This window comes from Chrysoperla carnea, chromosome 3 (assembly GCF_905475395.1).
Source record: "Chrysoperla carnea chromosome 3, inChrCarn1.1, whole genome shotgun sequence".
Classification (NCBI taxonomy): Eukaryota; Metazoa; Arthropoda; class Insecta; order Neuroptera; family Chrysopidae; genus Chrysoperla; species Chrysoperla carnea.
The window spans coordinates 38,608,772-38,628,402 of record NC_058339.1 but is presented as its reverse complement, the minus strand read 5'-3'; the positions used below and the strand labels follow the sequence as shown (position 1 = coordinate 38,628,402).

At 28.2% G+C, this 19,631-nt stretch overlaps 3 protein-coding genes across 4 annotated transcripts; 2 read left to right on the top strand and 1 right to left on the bottom strand.

Moving 5' to 3' along the window:
- Positions 1-1,518: 1,518 nt before the first annotated feature.
- On the top strand, positions 1,519-7,164 carry LOC123295454 (anaphase-promoting complex subunit 2). 2 transcript variants are annotated; one of them, XM_044876816.1, is made up of 8 exons: positions 1,519-1,653; positions 1,724-2,250; positions 3,398-3,536; positions 3,603-3,789; positions 4,511-4,924; positions 5,386-5,931; positions 5,989-6,245; positions 6,906-7,164. In XM_044876816.1, the coding sequence occupies exons 1-8, from the start codon at positions 1,570-1,572 to the stop codon at positions 7,110-7,112; spliced, it is 2,361 nt and encodes a 786-aa protein (XP_044732751.1). In that variant the 5' UTR covers positions 1,519-1,569; the 3' UTR covers positions 7,113-7,164. The 2 variants fall into 2 exon arrangements, with proteins under 2 accessions (XP_044732751.1, XP_044732752.1); XM_044876817.1 differs by lacking the exon at positions 6,906-7,164 and having other exon boundaries at positions 5,386-5,935; positions 5,989-6,148.
- Positions 7,165-7,648: 484 nt separating this feature from the next.
- On the bottom strand, positions 7,649-12,454 carry LOC123295475. Its single transcript, XM_044876850.1, has 7 exons — positions 12,265-12,454; positions 10,202-10,346; positions 9,708-9,854; positions 9,500-9,627; positions 8,793-8,954; positions 8,619-8,734; positions 7,649-8,173 (listed from the first exon to the last, which is right to left on the bottom strand). Exons 1-7 carry the CDS (start codon positions 12,322-12,324, stop codon positions 7,831-7,833), a joined length of 1,101 nt encoding a protein of 366 aa, XP_044732785.1. The 5' UTR covers positions 12,325-12,454; the 3' UTR covers positions 7,649-7,830.
- Positions 12,455-16,343: 3,889 nt separating this feature from the next.
- On the top strand, positions 16,344-17,477 carry LOC123295484. Its single transcript, XM_044876859.1, has 4 exons — positions 16,344-16,480; positions 16,701-16,840; positions 16,900-16,977; positions 17,042-17,477. Exons 1-4 carry the CDS (start codon positions 16,466-16,468, stop codon positions 17,373-17,375), a joined length of 567 nt encoding a protein of 188 aa, XP_044732794.1. The 5' UTR covers positions 16,344-16,465; the 3' UTR covers positions 17,376-17,477.
- Positions 17,478-19,631: the final 2,154 nt, after the last annotated feature.

Here is a 19,631-nt window from a genome sequence, read left to right as displayed (position 1 = left end):
GTTCGTATCTAGCATAGGTCTGTTTAATTTTTAATTAAATAGATTATTTTGCCGAGATAAAGTTATTTTTTTAATTGTGATGAGAACCAAAAGCGACAAATAAGTAAGAGGGCGAGGTATATTTTATGTTATTTTAATTCCCACCCCCTGACAAAAGAGTGATTTATGACATAAGTAGGATAGTGGGACTAACATAATTAATTTTTTTTTTGTAAAATAACATGTTCTCCTATTACAAAATTATATAAAATTTCATTTAACAAGAATAAATTTTAGCATGTACAACGAAAAAGCAAGCAAAATTTTTTTAAATAATTTGTAATAGGCAAATATGTTATAAAAAATTGTGATAAAATATATAACATGTTCTCCTGTTACAAAATTTCAAATTTTGGTCTTAACGAGCGATTTTTTATTTTATAAATACAAATTTTAATATTTTGTAATAGGAGAATATGAGTGAGATAAACTATATAACATGTTCTCCTATTAAAAAGTTTCAAATTTTAGCATAACCAAGTCATTTTTGTACATATTTTTTAATATTTTGTAACAGGAGAACATGATTTTAAAGAGTGAGATATATTTATGATTATTTAAATTCCACCCCCTGACAGAATAGTGATTTATGACATATGTATAACTGGCGGTATTTATATCAAAAGGGCGAGTTATATAGATAATTTAAACTATAAAAAGTGAGGAAAAGTTTTAACATCAGCAAAAATTCATTTAATTTAAAAATAAAATGTTAACCGAACTAGGATACGAACCAGCGTACCTTGATAGCATAGGCAACTGCTGTACCCACACAACTAACCGGTTTATGTAAAACCCTATAAATAACTTAATACTTACCTTTCCTAAATAATTAATTAATTAATAATTATGTTCTGAAAGAAAAAATAGGATAGAAAATTTAAAAAATAAAACAAAATTTAAAATATATGACAATTTTTATTTATTTATAACAAAAAAAAAAAAATGTTTTAAATTTTCATGAAAAATCATATTATACATTTTCATAAAACAAATTAACGGAGATTCTTCTTTTCTTTTTAACCAAAATAAGTAAAATTCTATCACTTTTATATAATAATAATAATAATAATAAAGAGTGTACCAAGATTAACGTCTGATTCGAACTTTTTGCGTTAATTGTTGAATACTCCTTTATAAAACACAATATATCCTACTTTCTGTTTGAACCATAGACCTTTTCATTTCAATTACGAACATTGACGTTACAGTATAAAGTCAATGATTACGATTCATTATTGTTTCGGACTGACAGTAATAATTTGGGTAAAGATGCAAGATATTTCATTATATCACATTAGATTTTTAACAAACTGTCCGAAACAAAAGGTAATCACATTTTAAAATGAAAAGGCCCACAGCAAATCTATGGTCTACAGACATACAAATAATGGTTTTGTGTCTATGGTTTGAACGGAACCCATTACATAAAATTCAAGTTTGTTTTGATTGGTTATGTTTGTGAAGTTATTGTTTTTTGAGAATTTTGAAATTCGCTTTGATGTTTTGAATTTTGAAATTACGTAAAAGATGGAGAGTCAAATGGGAGATAATTATGATTTGTATTGGGAGAAAATATCGGCTGCGTTTCCTATTTTAAACGACCAGTCTATAGTAAAAACATTATATTACCTTATACAAAACATTGAATTAAAAAATTTATGTAAAAATTTTTTATTTTTAGGAAATTAAAACTTCACCAAAACAAAATTTAAATGAAGCTGTTGAAATAATAAATCGATTACGAATAAAAGATCATGTAATCGAAATAATCTTGGGTAACATTCAAAGTTATTTACGTCGAGTTGTTGTACCGAAATTTTGGTCAAAATTACAAATTATACCTGGTGAAAATGATACTAAAATTGACGATTTTGCGAATGCTGTTCGTATATTATACGATGATATATTACAATTAGTACCGATTATTGATCAAATTCAAATATTAAATGTAGATTGTGATAAAACATATTACGGTCAATCAAGTTTACGGTCTGTGTTGAAGTTATTTTTACATGGAACGTTATTTTCACAATTGCCATATAAGTATAATGTAGTTGTATCAAATTTTTACGAAATATGTTTGAAAATTTTTTCGGCATCTGATTTATTAGATGATTCCGAAAAGTTATTGAATTGTCGATCGTGTAATTATGAATTAAGTGATTGTCAGTGCCAGCAGATTATTTCTACTTTCCAAGAAATTAATAAGTAAGTACAGAGGCGGATTTACGAATTTGCCGCCCATAGGCAGGCATCAAAGTGTCGCCTTTTTTTATAAACAAAAATCTGTTTTATTTATTTGGAAATTGAAAAATATTTAATATAATAAATGAAATAACTTTTTAATCATAAGTAAGGTTTACAAAACAAAAAATTTTTACGCCGGACTTATTCAACAGCAAATGTATCGATGATTTTGTTTAGATCAACTTGTAGCAAAGTTTCAACTTCAATACACATTATAGCCAAAGAATTTAGTCTGTTCTGTTTCATCGTGAAGCGCAAATAAGTTTTGATATGTTTCAAGTTTGAAAATGAACGTTCCGCAGTACAATTTGCTACTGCAGTGCAAGTACTTAGAATGTGTACAAAATATAGTTTGAAATAGCACGTTGAAAAAAGTCTGTTTTAAAGGATATTTGAATTCAACAGGCATTCGTCACCTCGGTAGTATTCCAATATTCCATTGTATTAAGTCGTTAGAGATAATCGAACTTTCTTTTACATTGTATCATGTCTCCAAAAATTATATCTTTCGTAGTTATTTTTATACCATGTATATGTAATATGCAAGGTATACTAAGTTTAGTCCCAAGTTTGTAACGCTTGAAAATATTAATGCTATGAACAAAATTTTGGTATAGGTGTTTATAAAATCACCTAATTAGTCCATTTTCGGTTGTCTGTCCGTCTGTCTGTCAACACGATAACTTAAAAAATAAAAAAGATATCAAGCTGAAATTTTTACAGCGTATTCAGGACGTAAAAAGTGAGGTCAAGCTTGTAAATCTTGTAAACCGTTAGAGATAGAACAAAAGTTTAAATGTAAAAAATCCTCCTTATCAAAAAATAAACAACTTTTGTTTGAAACATTTTTTCTTAAACATCACTGTTTACCCGTGAGGGCGCAAATTAGGCGTAAATTGTATAGTATGTATTATATGGAGATATCAGTTACGTATGTGTGACATTTATGTATGTGTAATGTGATAGAGTAATCAACACTATCTATGCATGGTATTTCAACAATTAACTCAGTTAATTGTTTCTCTTCACTTGTTTTACATCAACGATTGCGCTGAAATTTTAGCGTTTGTATGAACTGTACATAATAAAAATTTTGAATTTTTTTCAGAAAACTTTTAGAATTAGATTTAATGGAACGGTTAGTGATTCAAGAAGTTATATCTTTAATATACAATCGTATTGAAACTCACATTAAGGAAACTTGCAAGAATGTTTACGATGTTTCATATTTAAAACACTTTGAAAATGTAAGTTATTAATTTGATTTCTGCCATCAAAAATTACAGCATTGTTCGTTTTTTTATTCTTTGAAGTGGTTAAAAACGGTTGTTATGTCATGGCTAACGCAAATTTATTGTGGCAGTTCAATTGAATCGATAGAAGACGTACAAGATGAAATAATTAGACAAAATTTAATATCATATCATGAAAAATTAACACAATTTTTATATGAAACATATTTAAAAATAATTATTGATCAACTATTTTGCATAATTATTGGTAAGATTCTGTTTTATAATTGATAATTCAAAATAGTTAAAGTTGCCAGTGAGTAAGATAAGCTGCTTCCCGAATCGAGAAGATAATTAAATCGGAAATATTTTATTTTAGTAGCACCAATTAATGTTTTTACTCGGGAGTCTTCAATAACAGCTCCGATTTTAATTTTTTTTTTTCATAATGATTCTTTTTTTATATCATTTAAAATCAGAAACATTTCAGAGGGGGGGGGGTAATCTGAAGGGGAAAAAGCAATGTCCCGACAGATATATCAACGCCCAGTCTAAATCGCTAATGATAGATGTTTGAAATTTCGAGAGGATATTGATTTTAGGCAAAGAATTGTTGAAAATTGTGCGTATATTTCTCCTCAAGTGCTAGAAACTATATTTTCTGGCCCGGGTAGATTTCTATAATCGACTCGGATATTCTTTAGCAAATAATGGAGGAGTATTCGAATCGTTGATTTAACTTTTTTTTATCGGAATTATATTTTTTGGGTTTTTATTTTCTTTTAATTTTAACATACAAAATAATAAGGGATAAATAATAAGGGCAAAAAAGTTGATATTAAAGGTGAGCTAGAAATACTCAATGGTATGAATTATGTTTGTAAAATTAACGATGTCAGTTAAAGGTTAAATATAAGTAGCTTACATTCTATCTTACTCAAAATATCAGATGCAATCAATTAAATCTTTTATTATTATATTCATTTCAGAATATCCAGATTCACAACCGATAATCGATGATATTCGATTATGTTTACCAAAAACAGATTTACGTTCAACATTAACTACAAAATTACAACAAGCGTTAAAATTACGTTTATTACATCAAGGTGTAAGTACGCCAGACATTTTAACAGCGTTTATTGCGGCAATACGCGCACTACGACGTTTAGATCCAACTGGTGTACTCTTGGATACTGTTACGGAACCAGTACGGAAATATTTACGTTCACGTGATGATACAGTTCGTTGTGTTGTTACTAATTTAACTGAAGAAGGTTCAAGTGAATTAGCTGATGAATTAGTAAAAGGTGAAGCATTGCAGTTAGATGATGCGTATTTATCGGATGAAGATAGTAATGATTGGGAAACTTGGATGCCTGATCCCATCGATGCTGATCCAAGTAAGTTTTGGTGCATTCGTTTTTGGAAATTTTTGAAACTGACTCTTCATTAATGATACAATAAAAAAAAAGTTGTTATATTCGGTGTGCTATTGTTAACCCCAACTTCAATTTTCTGAATCAAAAGGAATATTTTCGTTGAAAAGTGATAGAATTTTTTCGCTATTAAAATACTTTCTTTACCTTACTCAGTAATAAAGTTGATTTTGAACGAAAAACCAGAAAAAAACAAAATCAAATATTCCAGGTTACACATATTTCGAATTTTCATTATCATAATATTTTTTGGGTCCAAAATAAGTAAACTTTCATATTCAAGCTTTTCGATTTCAATTTACATGAAAATTGTCCTTCTACTTGAATCATAACAAAGTAGCATTCTCAAATTAAAGCTGTCTGAATTAACTTACTTTTTTTATATATAAAAAATTTTATTTACAAAGATTTTTTTTTTTTTGTAGCAAAAACATCGAAAACCCGCCGAACTTCCGATATAATTTCAATGTTAGTAAATATTTTCGGTAGTAAAGAATTGTTCGTAAATGAATATCGAACTCTATTAGCAGATCGTTTACTATCACAAAGTGCTTGCAATACCGAAAAAGAAATACGTTACCTAGAATTATTAAAAGTACGATTTGGTGATTCACAATTACATTATTGTGAAGTCATGTTAAAAGATATCTGTGATTCAAAACGTTTGAATGCAAATTTACAAAATGATGTGAATTATATGGAAGAGAGTAAAGGTTTTCCAGCAACAGCTTTAATATTATCCGCACAGTTTTGGCCACCATTTAAGGAGGAAACATTTGAATTGTTGCCAGATGTAAAAAAACAATTTGAATTATATACAAAAGGCTTTGAAGCATTGAAAGGTAATCGTACGCTGTGTTGGAAACCACATTTAGGATTTGTTGAGTTAGAAATTGAATTGGAGAATCGTACATTGAATTTAACGGTTTCCCCAATGTTAGCAACGATTATTATGCATTTTCAAGAAAAAAGTAAGTAATTTATGACCATTTAAGAAGTTCCGTTATAATTCTGTATCATTTTATCAGAATCTTGGACAATTGATGAATTATGTAAGTCGATGAAGGTGCCACCATTAATGTTACGTCGACGATTACATTATTGGCAATCACACGCAGTTTTACGAGAGGAAAAAGCTAATACATTTGTGCTAATCGAAGGATCGGCAGCAAATAAAACCAAAACACGACCACAAACTACGGGTGTAATTGATGTGCCATGTGAAGAGGAAGAAATGGAAAGTGCATTAGCATCTGCTCATGATCAACGTGAAGAAGAGTTGCAGGTGGGTAGAGTAATTACTTTTAAAAAAAACTTGCTAACTTTAGCAAGTGCCATCTATATTGGGTGCTTATTCCTGTGGTTATGACAATTTCTTTCACATACAAATAGGCATTAAAATAAGTGATGGTTTTCTTTGCCTCTAAACCCACCCTCACTGCCTCTAAATTGATTAATTTTATAAATTCCATTAATTTTATAGTCTGTCCGAGGCGGATTAAGAAATTTTGCGGGCAAGGCAGTTTTAAAAATTAGGGACCCGTGGTGTTTATAACAGGTATTTTAATGCCTGTAAAAATGTCAATATCAACGGACTGTAATTTTTTATTTAAAATTTCCACGAGCGCGTCCTTTTGTAACCTCGCGCCTGTAGGCACGTGTCTAATTTGCTTTATGGATAATCTACCTCTGCAGTCTGTATATCACTTACCAGGCCTTTGTAATTGACTTGTACTAAAAAAAATTTAAATCGTTATATTTGTGTAAGTATAAAATACAACTAAGTATTAAAACTATTAAATACGTTAGTTGTTATTTATTTGGTTTCACGATTATTTTTTTTTAATGAAAACTTTAACATAGCGATAGTTTCTATTTTTATAACTCAACTCAAGGAAACAATTTTTACATTAAAACGGAACTTATTAAAAATTTGTTTTTTCAGGTTTTCTGGTCATATATTGTGGGTATGCTCACGAATTTAGAATCAATGTCCCTGGATCGTATTCATCAAATGTTAAAAATGTTTGTATCTGAAGGTCCCACATCAATGGAATGTAGTATACAGGAGTTACGATTCTTTTTAGAGGGTAAAGTACGGGAACATAAGTTAATTGTTAGTGGGGGTGTTTATAAATTACCAAAAAATTAATAAATAATTTATTTATTTTTATAAAACTTATATGGATTTATTTAGAAAAAGCTTGTGTCCATTACCTGTTTCGTCATAATAAGCAAACATTGAAAATATGGGATTTTAACGCTAAGATAGCAACGCTACGAATGTAAAAAATGTAAACCAAATGTGTTAGGCATATCTGATTTTTTCATTGAATGAAAAAACAAAAGATGATGTATCATATTTGTACTTACATACAATACCTTTGAAAAAATAACTTTTTTTAAATGAAGACAACACACTCTGGTACACACACTTTTTTCGGAAATTTTGAAGAACTAGCTCAAATAAGACACCAGAACATGATGTCCCCCATCAAACTCAGCAACTTTTGTATTCAGCAAGTTATTTTTTAATTGGTTAACTACAAAGCGAGCTATTAGCCATTATAGATTAAAATGACTCACCCTGTATGTATGTATGGTATGCAACAATATTACAAACAATATTTCCGTTAAATATTATATATCTACGACTGCTATAATATATATATGTTCCATTTTGCTACAGCTAGATAGAGTCTTTCTTACCATTAAAGTCCCATAATTTTAATGTAAAATTCGTAAATAATTGTAATCTCAAAGTATCTGGATTTAAACTTTATCTCAAGTAAGTGAATGTTTTGTAATTTAAATAATAATGCCTCAACTTGATATTAAAGTTTCACTTACAAAACAATTAAGTGTGTTGATTAATAAAAAGGCATATTGGGATTGTTGATATTCCTTTCAAATCCAACATATCTCTGTTGGGTGGAATTTCGACGTGTCATATTGAATGATGGAACACGTTGCAGGACCGGTGAATAATCTGGCGATGGAATATTTACATCTGAATTACGTGAAGGAATATGTATGTCCGAATCTGGTCTATATGAGTTATTATTAAATGATAATGATGAATTATTATCAATACCATTTACGTTTTTATGATTGGACGTAGAATTATCCCGCCGTAATGTCCATCCAGGATGTGATGCGTGCATTTCGACCCGCATACGGTTTATTGGTGTATCTGGTGGTTTTAAAGTGTTGCTAGAAAATAAAAAGATATATTATTAGAAATTGATGGACAGACCACCAGGAGATATTATAATTTACTCGGATAAACAAGTTTCACTAAAATGAGGTAAATGATAAACAAGCTGCACTTTGAGGAAATTGTTCAGAATCATCATAAACGATAATTTCCGCTTAGCACGTTTTTTTCTATCCACCATTCAGTCACAATGAAAAGGTGAGTACCCTAGCATCACAGTTACACTTTGAAAGCCGGACTACTGCATGAATGTCGGTGCCCAAATTAGCTTAATTTGCTTAAAAATAAAACTTATAATTATTTTATCGATACTTATAAGTTGATTTTTAAAATAATTTTTAAGTAGTTTAAGGTGGGTCGATCGATTTCAAAATTGCAAACTTCTTCTGCTCTAACCTGTTTATGAATAATTGTACTTAAACAATTTTGTTAATTATTTACTTTGAATATGTGAATGCATCTATTGGTGGCTGCCATTGACTGGGATGATTTCGAAATGAAGTTGTCCCAAATTTACTCGAATAACTTGTATGATCGTCATCGGATGTATCCATTAACTAAAAAAGATAAATTATCCAAATTTCTAAATTTTCATGTTTCTTTCTATAAATTTACCGTGTGATTTTTTTTCGCATGTGGCATTGTTAATGTTGAGTAAAATAATCCAATTGCTAAACTCAAATTGATAACCCATATAAAAACACCTCTTGAAAATATACAAAACATTGTTACACCTGCAACTATGGCGTCAAATTTAAAGTCTCCGGCATAGTTACTCTGAAAAAAAACATGTCTTATAAATAGACTGTCAGTTAGTGACAGAAAAAATAATCAATTTTGTACATTCTGTCAATGATAGAGGACATAAATGCAGTCACAAGCAACAGAAAATGTATAAAATAACTAGCATAACAAATTAATGCATAGTTGAAAATTAACAATTGTTTGTAAAATAAAGAAAACAACCTTTCACAGTCTGCCATTCTTTTGAATTCTAGGCAAGACTGTTCAATACATTAAAAATTTTTTGCCAGGCGGTTTTCTCGTTTACAAACTATTGCATAACAATATTTTTTTACTAATATTGATTATGTTAAAGTTTGTACACGAGAAACTCGCCTGCAAATAAGTTTTTAGCCAAAATTAGTCTCAGCAGACTTAAGTTATTTTGACGGTTGGGTGAGCAGTTTCTGTGATCTGGTATTAATATCTTATGCGATAGATAAGTTCACAATGCTTCATCCAAAAAATTTTCTGGATCTGCGCTTGATATATTATACCATGTCTGTTGTGTCAATTGCTTAAAAAAATCAATTATTTACTTGCAAATTGGCGATATCCATTCCAAACACAATTGATAAAGCACAATCCATACCACATATCTCAATGACGGTTATGAACCAAATAAAAACGACTGAATTCAAACATGGTAATTGTTTTCTTGCTGTAACTAAAAAAAGTCAAAATTAATTTCAATATCTGATACAAAACAAAAATTTAAAGAAGTTATAAAATATTTCTAAATCATACTTTTTATAAGGAAACATGATAGTATAAACCATGCTATACTTAAACCAAAATAAAACCATAGCCATATTCTAAATATGTTCGGTTGGACTAAGTACGTAATTTCCGGTTGATTTGGTAATGTTAATACTGTATCATCACAATCTTCGTCTGAAAAAGTAAAGAGTAAAAAGCTTAGAAATATTTTTTTTTTCGATTACAGTCCCCTTTATAATTTGAAAATTCCCTTTAGCCAAAATCTTTAACACAGCAAATAAGAGGACTTTATGTTGGCTGTGGCTTTGAAAGGGACTGTTTTCGGATTCATGTTCATATGAATTTTTTGAATGAACGGACTATTATTTTAATTCATCCTGTATATAGGAACAATTTAAATAATTATTTATTAACTGATAACACTAGCTAGGTATTTAAAAAATGAATATCAATACATACATAGACGTATAATTAAATAATTAATTACCCTCCTTAAAGTATAAATATTTTGTTAAGGTTACCTCTTAAGTATCTCGTAAATAAAAAATATAAATATGGATTTGATACTTGAAACGGTTTTGAATCATCATTTAAATGAATTGGTATCACACAGTATGAAATTAATAATAAGATTGTTGATAAAGCGATCCATATAATCGATTGTACCTACAAAATAAATGATAAATAAATATTGTTATTTAACCGGATGTTATTAACAATGATTGATTGATAACATGATAATATTAAAGATAATGAAGTGTACACGTATATGCATGCGTTATCCGATAACAAGTTCAAATTTTTAAAAAACTCCTTTAGAAGTCAGGCTAGTTTTTGTAATGGTTTAAGGTCCAAGTTTTGTATTTAAAAAAAATACAAAAAAGCAACCCTTTTGCTTGGAATTTTTCGTAAATTAAATCGGTTTTGAGCATAGAAAAATGTAAAAACCGTTTACAAGGTGCTTGGATTTTTTATCAATTTCTATATGAATTAAATTAATTGTAGAGAGTTAATATAATTAATTGTATGTTAATGGTTCTGTGAGCTATACCTAATATGAGAGAAGGTAATGAAAAATATAATGAAGTATAATGAAGATTATATTATAATCAAAAGGCTTAAGAATTAATATAGAATCACCGTACAACATATAGACTTTGATATAACAATCCAGTAAATGGTAAAACCAAAACGAGGAGTGATAAGTGATCTATTGCTTAGTCATTATTTCATAGAATTTTTGGTAGAGGTGATCAATCCACTAAATCTAAAAAATCGATATCTAGTATCGATTCTTTATTGTCTCTATCTTCAAAATATAGGGTAAAATTGATATTTCTTTTTTTTTTTTTTTCAATTTGTACAATTTTTAAGATCGATTCATTTGCAGTTGATTTTTAAGTTGATCGATTCTGGATAAGCCGATTCAAGATCCAGATAGTTTTCCATCGCGAAAGTCCACCGTTTATTCACCATTAACTGGATTGTTACGTCGATATTTATCAAAGCCTGAATTTGTGAGGTGATTCCAATAAAAGTACTTAAAAGCATTAATTCGTAGTCTTGAAGTCTTTTATTTGTAAGTAATATAATTTTTAATGTACTTAATTACTTTTCATTATCTTTGAATGTACACCTGAAGTCGCAAAATTCATCATATTAAAAAATAAGTTTCAAGCATAAAAGTGTTCCCGATCTAATTCATTTAACACAAACAATATATTGACATCAAAAGTACAAATACGTTGGGTAATTTTTTTTGTATATTATAGGCACCATACTATCCATTTAGAAGTAATTTTCTTTAATATTATTTCTTAAACGATTCGTCTTATTACAAAAATACCCCACATTTCGATTTTCCCAAAACTAAAGTTTTCTTCAATATTAGATTATGAATTTTTAAATCTTAAAATTTTTGTTTTCTTAAGAGGGTCCTTTAGACTTCCATGTAATCAAAAAATGTTAGATTACAAGGAAAATTAATTTTTTTAATAATAGTTTAAGTCTTTATCTATCGTATAGTGAAATTTCAATCATACCTTAGCATGTAAATTTTTGTGAAAAAAATGTTCAAAAATGTTTAACATTTGTTAAGAGTCTAATGAGAAAGTAACACCCTACCAACTTTTCAAGAATACACTACCAGTTATCGATTAGATGGAGTGAAAAAAAACTGAAAATTAGTTTTTCGAAATATTCAGGTTTCAGTTTTTGCACAAAAATATATATGTTACCGTGAAATTTATTGAGGAATAAACAATAAACTGAAAAAAAAGTACTAGCAGGAAAATTTGTTCTAAAAGCAGCAAGTAAATACTTTGATTTAAGATAATATTTTCTTGCTATACTTTAATTTTTAAGAAGTCAAATACTTAATTTATTGAATTAAGAAGGTCCTTTCTCCGTCAATGTTAATTTTAAAAAAAAAGCACAATTTACATCCCCTAAGCGAAAGGACCTCCTTATAATAATTTGTTTTTGTATTGCGAGATCATAAACAATTAAATCTGTTAATTGTTATACGATTGACTATTTCTTATTTTTTAGATTTCTGAATTATAAAAATATTGAAAATACACACTATACTTAATACACCACAAATTAATCCAAGTGGTCGAATACTTGGAACAGCATCCATCATAAGACTCTGTATATTTTTATTTTTAAAACTTCCAATCAAATCATTTTTTGATAACACTACACTTTAATATTGATGTATAACAATTATTTAATTACTGAACAATGCGATCACTTCACACATTTATTAATTACATTGAAATTAATTACGTGTATATTCAAATAAATTGAAATATAATATTTTAGAATATGCACTTCAAATGAATACTAATTTTAACTATAATTTTATTGTTAAAACATTAAAAATAAAATAATATGTTTGGGTATAAATTTTTATCTGTTTCATATACTTATTTGATAAAGTTTATTATCAATATTAAGTAAACGATTAATAATAACGATAAACATTTTCTATGCTAATAATATATTATTTTTAGTTTGCATTTTCTACTTTAAATAATGTGTTATGCATTAATTTTAATTGTTTTACAACACTTTTTTATGAGATGGTGTTTTTCATAACTTCCTTGTATACTTATCATTTAGTAAAATGGATTCAGGGATATACTCTACCCAAGCAGACGAAATTTCGCTGATTTTCAGAAGTAAAAAATGTAGGAATGCCAAATTGATTCATGTTAAATCTATGCCAAGATGTAGCTTTTGGCCTGTAGAATAACAATTTTATATTATATGTGCAGGAAAAGGGTAATTATGTAAAAGTATACAATTTTCCGTGATTTTTTGCTATTTACTGAAAAACTATGCATTTTGCTATTTAGCTCCGGGCGAAAATAATATTCACCGTCCTTTAAACAACGCTCTTTAAGTCATGAGCTAATAATATTTACATATGTTATTCTAAGTCTACTGGGGCTTCTGGACAAAATACAAAAGTTGATGAGAAGTACGTATGTATGTATGTTTGTAAGTATATATCAATGTCTGTTAAAGAGTTTCTCAGAAACTACTGAATGGATTGAAATTCATATAATTTCATTGCCATCTCGTAGATCGGATACTATAGGCTTACATATATTTGTTTTGCTTGTTCGATAATACGGTTTAAGTCTTAATGGCAGGTCACAAATACACAGCTAGATGGTATATTCAAAAGTCCTAAATCCAAAAGTTCAACATTCTACGACTGATTATTTGAGCTGTTGTGAAGCGAAATTTTTCGATATTCATACGTACGAGGGAGTGCACAAGGACACTTGCCTCCCAAGAGGAGAGAGTAGTGTCACAAAAGTTCAAAATGTTTTGAGCAAGAAACAACACTTGTTAAAAAATGTGTTAAAAAATTTTTGGTTGTCTACATTGACCGTACTAAAGGAGTTCTGTTCGGAAGACCTAAAGCACCTTAATCCCCCTAACATTTTCGAATATTATACTTGGTTTAGCGTGTACCTTAAATTTTTGGAGATGATATACTTTTAGTAGAAACGGACAATTTGTTAGAGAAGTTAACTATGGAAATTCAAAGAGACTCAGAGAAGGAATTATGAAAAATTTCTAGGCGTTTACCCATACTCTCAAAAGAACACCACTTGTGAAAAATGGCCCGAGACTGTAGACAGCTATAACATCTGATTCAACACGTATTGATTGGAGCCCAAAAGCAGTCAATAGGAATTTAGTTCCATTTTGTATTATTTTTTAATCGTTCGAATTATTGGAGCTTGATTTTAGTTGGGTATGTTAATTGTAATATTTAATATTTCGATAATGGAAAATATAATTTTTGCCGCATGACGTCAAATGAGAGCCAATATTTAATACACTGCGGCAACTATCTTATCATCCATGTAATAATGATTACATATATTGCTATAATATATTCCCATACAAGTCAGAAAATTTCGATTTGTAGTTGATACGAGCTCTTTCTTTCCTTGAAAATTTTCATCAATATATGTATATTAGTGATTTATGCGTGAAAAGTTGAACAAAATATAAACCTGCATTTATAATATAAGAATGGATAATGTTTAATAAGAACTAATAATAAAAATAGTTTAAACAAAATTAATTTAAAAAATCAAAAAACTTGACTGCGTTAAATAAAAATTGAAAAGATAAAACAAATTCAGTAGTTTACATACAGTAGTTACTTTAACCGTCGGGGCTCATTATTCAAACAAATTGAGTCGCTCTTGATTTTATTGGATCCCGATTGTTAAGGCCGCAGTTAACTACTGGACTTGGTTTTTTCTGTTTAGTTTTTATTTAAAGCAGTCGCAGTTTCAGTTACGATTTTCAAATACCTGTTCAATGATATCCCATTTAACATCTATTTCGTCAAATTTCATTTTCAGCCTAGATGTATGTATGTATGATCCTTTGTAACGTTTTAGAGACCAAACGCGCGTCAATCGATTTTTTTAATTAATTCCTATTCAATGATATCCTATCCGATAGATTTTGAGGGGAGCAAATTTTTGAGGACATATTATAATATGGCTCCAAAAATCGGCCATTTTAATTTTTAGAATTTTGATATAGTCAGTGTCACTCTTACAATTAAGACGAATCAGGACACCTCTCAAGCTAAATAAAATCCATCAAGATGTTTAGGCTAAAGACACTGGATTTCATTAAAATATGCGGATACCTACATACTCAATTTAATTAAAATCTCAGCAATTATAAGTGTACTCATCACATGTAATGTAATAGTAATAACACTTGCATATATTCGAAAAACATAACCCTCCTTCTGGCGCAGTCGGAAAAAAAATAAAACATATAACGCGTAGTATAGATATGAGTAATGCAATTTTTTTAATTAGCACATTTCTAATCATAATTTTATAAATATGTAAATAATTTTATTAGGTCTTAGAAGTGTTTTTTGATAGAAGATCCACTTAATTGCAATTCCTAGAACAAACCTAGATATAATAATTTTTCAAATTGTTCCTTACCTTCAAAATATATTTGCAACAAATATTTATATTTGGATTTAGTATACTCAAATACGCGGAATTCGAGTCATTAAATACATAATAAAACAATTACTACAGGGTGATACGGTTAAGACTTCCAAACTATGCTCAAAAATTTTGTAAACAACAGGCTTTTTATCACATCCTTGCTAATGATAACTGAGACTCTAAAGTATGTAAGGCGATTTTCTTCCATGGAAGATAGAATTCGAAGTATTTTATTTAGATTGACAACGGAAAAAAAATATAATAGAATCTGGCTTAGCTTTGCTGATAGTTTGAGTGTTATATTACCTGGCAATAGTTTTTTTTTATAAATGTATACATTTATCAAGCAAATTTTTTTATTTTACAACCCCCTACCCGTTGTTAGTCTACTAATCCTAGGCTGATTTTTTATAACTGCTTTAGTCTAAGTTGTTGAAACGATTGTTTAAGCTCTAAATGTCTCTGTAATTGCAAGTTTAGTTTTTGAACTTGTTTTTTTGCGATGCTTTCTGAGCTTAAAATATATCCTGCACAGTTGTTTCTTTTTCATTGAAGCTCTCAAATGCATCTTGACTTTGTTTGTCGAAGTTCGAACTCAATCACCGAGAATATTGTTAATAATGTATTGAAAAGGATTTACAAATGTATTTAAAAAATGTGCATTAACTCGGTAAATTTTATGGTCTTTTAAACGTTCTGATTTCTATTTAAGTCTGATATTTTCATTTAATTATACCACATTATATAAACTTTATCATATTTTATGTTTTCTCTTTCTTAAAAACATCTCGAATACTTCCGATTAATTTAATGTTTATCAAAATTCAATATCAGTTAAATAAACATCGAAATATGACCTGAGCCAAACTAATTATGATAATTAACTACACAAAAGGTGAAAGAATTCATATTAAATTCAATGTCCAAAATTATACCGAAAAGTATACAAGAAATAAATTTTATCTCTTTCCAACATGAGTATGGTGCGGATTTATTTATTCCGTCTTTAAAAAAAAATTTTATGCTAAAAATAATTTCCACAAGTCTATCTAAAGATTTAAAAATTAGTATAATTAATTAAAAAGGTGTTAATTATTTTAATATATAATTCTAATTACAATGTCAATGTAAAGATCGAGTATATAATAGATGAACAAGGTGAAATTTATTAGTACAAACGTTTTCTGTTTAAAACCTCCAAGTGTTACGAATTTTTTATCAGTCAGAAAATCAATTTTCAAATAGTAACAAGAATCAACAACAATCATTATGGGATTACTACAAGTATGGATCGAATTTTAATTGTTATAAAAAAATTTATTTACCAAAATAATTACTCGTTTATTTTTAACTAATTCGTAACGATTCGTCACTTTTTTGTGACTTACTCAGCCTCTTCGAATTAGTTATTATTAAACACAATTTAACATTTATTTTAAATGTTTTAAGTGATTAATTTTCTAAATATAAAATAATTAATATTTTTAATAATTTTTAATTTTAGAAATATTTATTTATTGCCCTGATTGGCGGATGCACTATTAATTTATTTTATGGATTACCAATGGTACCTGAAAATAACGGCGAAGATTTTGATGAACAAGATTCTGGTAATCTGACGAATAGTACGGGAGCACAAGATTTGTAAGTTTAAACAAATGGAATTTTTATTTGATGAAATTTAAAGTAATTTTTCTTTTTAGATACGTTATTCGGGCTGTGGTTTATGAAGTAGGAATTTTAACTAATGCTACATCTAGTGAAGAAGATTCATCGGACAGGTAAAATCATATCGTACCTTAACTTTTTTTTCGTAAACATTTATTTTTGTTTATAATTTTATAGTGACGAGGAAGTAGATTTATCGTTCTTCCGACAACATCATAATGGAAGTGTTATTGACTTATCCAATATTCCAACACCGATCCAAACCAACATAAGTGGTAAAGCAATCACAGGCATAGCACCAATAAATTTTGGCACATTTGCAGCTCCAGCTAATAATCAATCAAATGCTTCACTGGTGGTACTTCAAAATAATAACACAGTACCAATAGCAATACCAAATGCTGTTATTAGTGTAACATCAAATTTTAGTACGAAAACTTTGGGCACTCAACAAGATATTTTATCGAATATTGCACCATTGTTACCAGCAACAATTAATTCAACAAAATAATTGAGATTTTTTAGTTTTAGCTGTAGGTTTAATTACTTGTGTTTTCTTTTTTAATTTAAGTTCATTTGAGACTGAAATCAATTACTTTTATATTAGAATTATCAGGACATTTTTTTTATTGTAAATAAACATGATAAAAATTTACATTGGTAATTATTTTTTATTTAACTAAGAAACCCGGTCAGTGCAGTTTTCTAAGAACAATTTTTTGCGTTTTGATGAATATCAATAAAGATCTTTAGTTTTTTCTTTTTTTCTACTTTAGTTCTTTAATTTGAAATTCTTTTCTTCTTAAAACCTGTGAAATCGCATTGGTTCTTCGGGGCAGTTCTCCATCATGAGCAATATTAGTTAAATTAGAACGTTTAGTATTGAAATTGATCGAATGGCTTACAAACAACTTTTATTGTAAAAATTGATGTACAATTCTCGTCTCTTTTGAAGTTCAACCATAAGCCTGTCTATAATTACTGGACATATTGTCACTCTGAATGTTTTCCGACCAGATAATGAAGTAGTAATATCTTCGGCAGATTCATATGCTGTGAGCTTTCTCTTCCGTATTCTCTTCTCTTTTCATCTTATATATTTAAACGAGCAATTCTTGTATATATATATATATATATATATATATATATATATATATATATATCAACGATCTTGGAAATGGCTCCAACGATTTTCATGAAAATGAGTATGTAGGGGTTTTTTGGGGCGATAAGTCGATCTAGCTAGGTTTCATTTATCAGAAATGTCGTTTTATCCGTCTTTTCATGAAAAATTCATCAGACATCTATTGGTGTATAACGTAGTTAATAAAATACAATGCAAATTATAACATAACAAAAAGGAGGCGTTTGAGTAGTCTAAAGTGAAAAATATGACTCTTGCTGACATCTATTGGCGAATAACCGAGCGAAGCTCGGTCATCCAGATATTTTTCTTAATAAACTACTGAAAATTCCAACGCTTGCTATTCATTTTTATTAAAATTTCCCCTTTCTGCAGAAAATAGATGAATTACGATTGTCAAACATTTGAATAACTTTATGTCGGTTTTCCACTAAACGGGAAAACAGAAACAAAACTGAAACTGCAACAAAAAAAAAACTGAAACTGTAATTGCCATTGGTTAATACATTGCCAGCCTCCAAAAAGTTTGTAAAAAGTTGCAGTTTTGTTTTTTTCTACTCGACAAAATCATAAAAATTTCAACTTTGTTCTCTTTGCTTTAATCTGAACGTTAACTAGTTTAAACCAGAAAAATTACTCTAAAGCACTTTTTGTTTGTAGCATCCATGATGAATAACACAAACTTATATGATTGCATAACACAAACTTATTTTTTAAAAGAAACGCATACGAATGTAATGTGATCAATATGGACAGTGGTCCGCTTATAATCTGAACATTTTAATCATTAAAAATTTTTTTTTATCACTTACCTCAAAATATCATCCACCAAAGGTATTAAAAAAATATACAAAAATAGAAAAATAATAAAAACAAGAATAAAAAATTATATAATCGCTGTATTTTAATTTAAAAAGAAAATGAGCATAAGTACAAGCATTTTTTATTTTAAAGATATATAAACAGAAAATTCAAAAAAATAAAGCTGTGTTTTATATTTGTGTAATAAACCTAAATAGTAATAAAAAAAATAAAAACACAGATGGGAGAAAAAAAGAAAGTGGAATTGAAAAAAAGAAAAATTAAAATTAAAAAGTGCAACAACAATATAATAATATTGTTTATTATTTTGTTTTAATAAAATTTGCCTGTACCATCATTATTTTTAATATTTTATGTAATTTTTTTTTTTTGAAATTTTTTTAATTTTTTTTATTAATCTACTTTGATTTTTTTTTTGTTGAGATGAAAAATAATACATCGATATTTTTTTCAAAATTGATTCACTTTAGTTTTTTTATACATACAGTTGTTTTTAGAAAAGTATTTTTTTTCCTTATTTTTATTTACTTTATTTTTTCATAATTTTAAAATATATATATTCCGTTTACAACAAATTAAAACTAACGTAACATCATAAATCAAGCGTTTCAAAAATGTTAATAAGATTTTCTTGTCATGTGTGAAAATTAAGTATGAAAAGTTTGTGAAAGTGAAACTAGTCAGTCTTGATTTGAAACACTTTTTTTTCTTCCAATTTTGTGTCAAGAATATTCTAACCATAGAAGTTTTTAGACTAAAGATAGATGGTTAATAAACAATTATTTAAAACGTATGTCGCAG

Excerpts from the sequence above, each read along its gene's own strand:
- LOC123295454 (XM_044876816.1), top strand. The coding sequence starts at position 1,570 with ATGGAGAGTCAAATGGGAGATAATTATGATTTGTATTGGGAGAAAATA. Across the intron at positions 1,654-1,723 it reads TTTTAAACGACCAGTCTATA|GAAATTAAAACTTCACCAAA; the intron begins GTAAAAACATTA and ends TTTTATTTTTAG. Across the intron at positions 5,932-5,988 it reads TATGCATTTTCAAGAAAAAA|AATCTTGGACAATTGATGAA; the intron begins GTAAGTAATTTA and ends TCATTTTATCAG.
- LOC123295475 (XM_044876850.1), bottom strand. The coding sequence starts at position 12,324 with ATGATGGATGCTGTTCCAAGTATTCGACCACTTGGATTAATTTGTGGT. Across the intron at positions 9,628-9,707 it reads ATCATGTTTCCTTATAAAAA|TTACAGCAAGAAAACAATTA; the intron begins GTATGATTTAGA and ends GACTTTTTTTAG. Across the intron at positions 8,955-9,499 it reads TGGATATCGCCAATTTGCAA|AGTAACTATGCCGGAGACTT; the intron begins GTAAATAATTGA and ends GTTTTTTTTCAG.
- LOC123295484 (XM_044876859.1), top strand. Across the intron at positions 16,841-16,899 it reads AGTACGGGAGCACAAGATTT|ATACGTTATTCGGGCTGTGG; the intron begins GTAAGTTTAAAC and ends TTTTCTTTTTAG. Across the intron at positions 16,978-17,041 it reads GAAGAAGATTCATCGGACAG|TGACGAGGAAGTAGATTTAT; the intron begins GTAAAATCATAT and ends ATAATTTTATAG.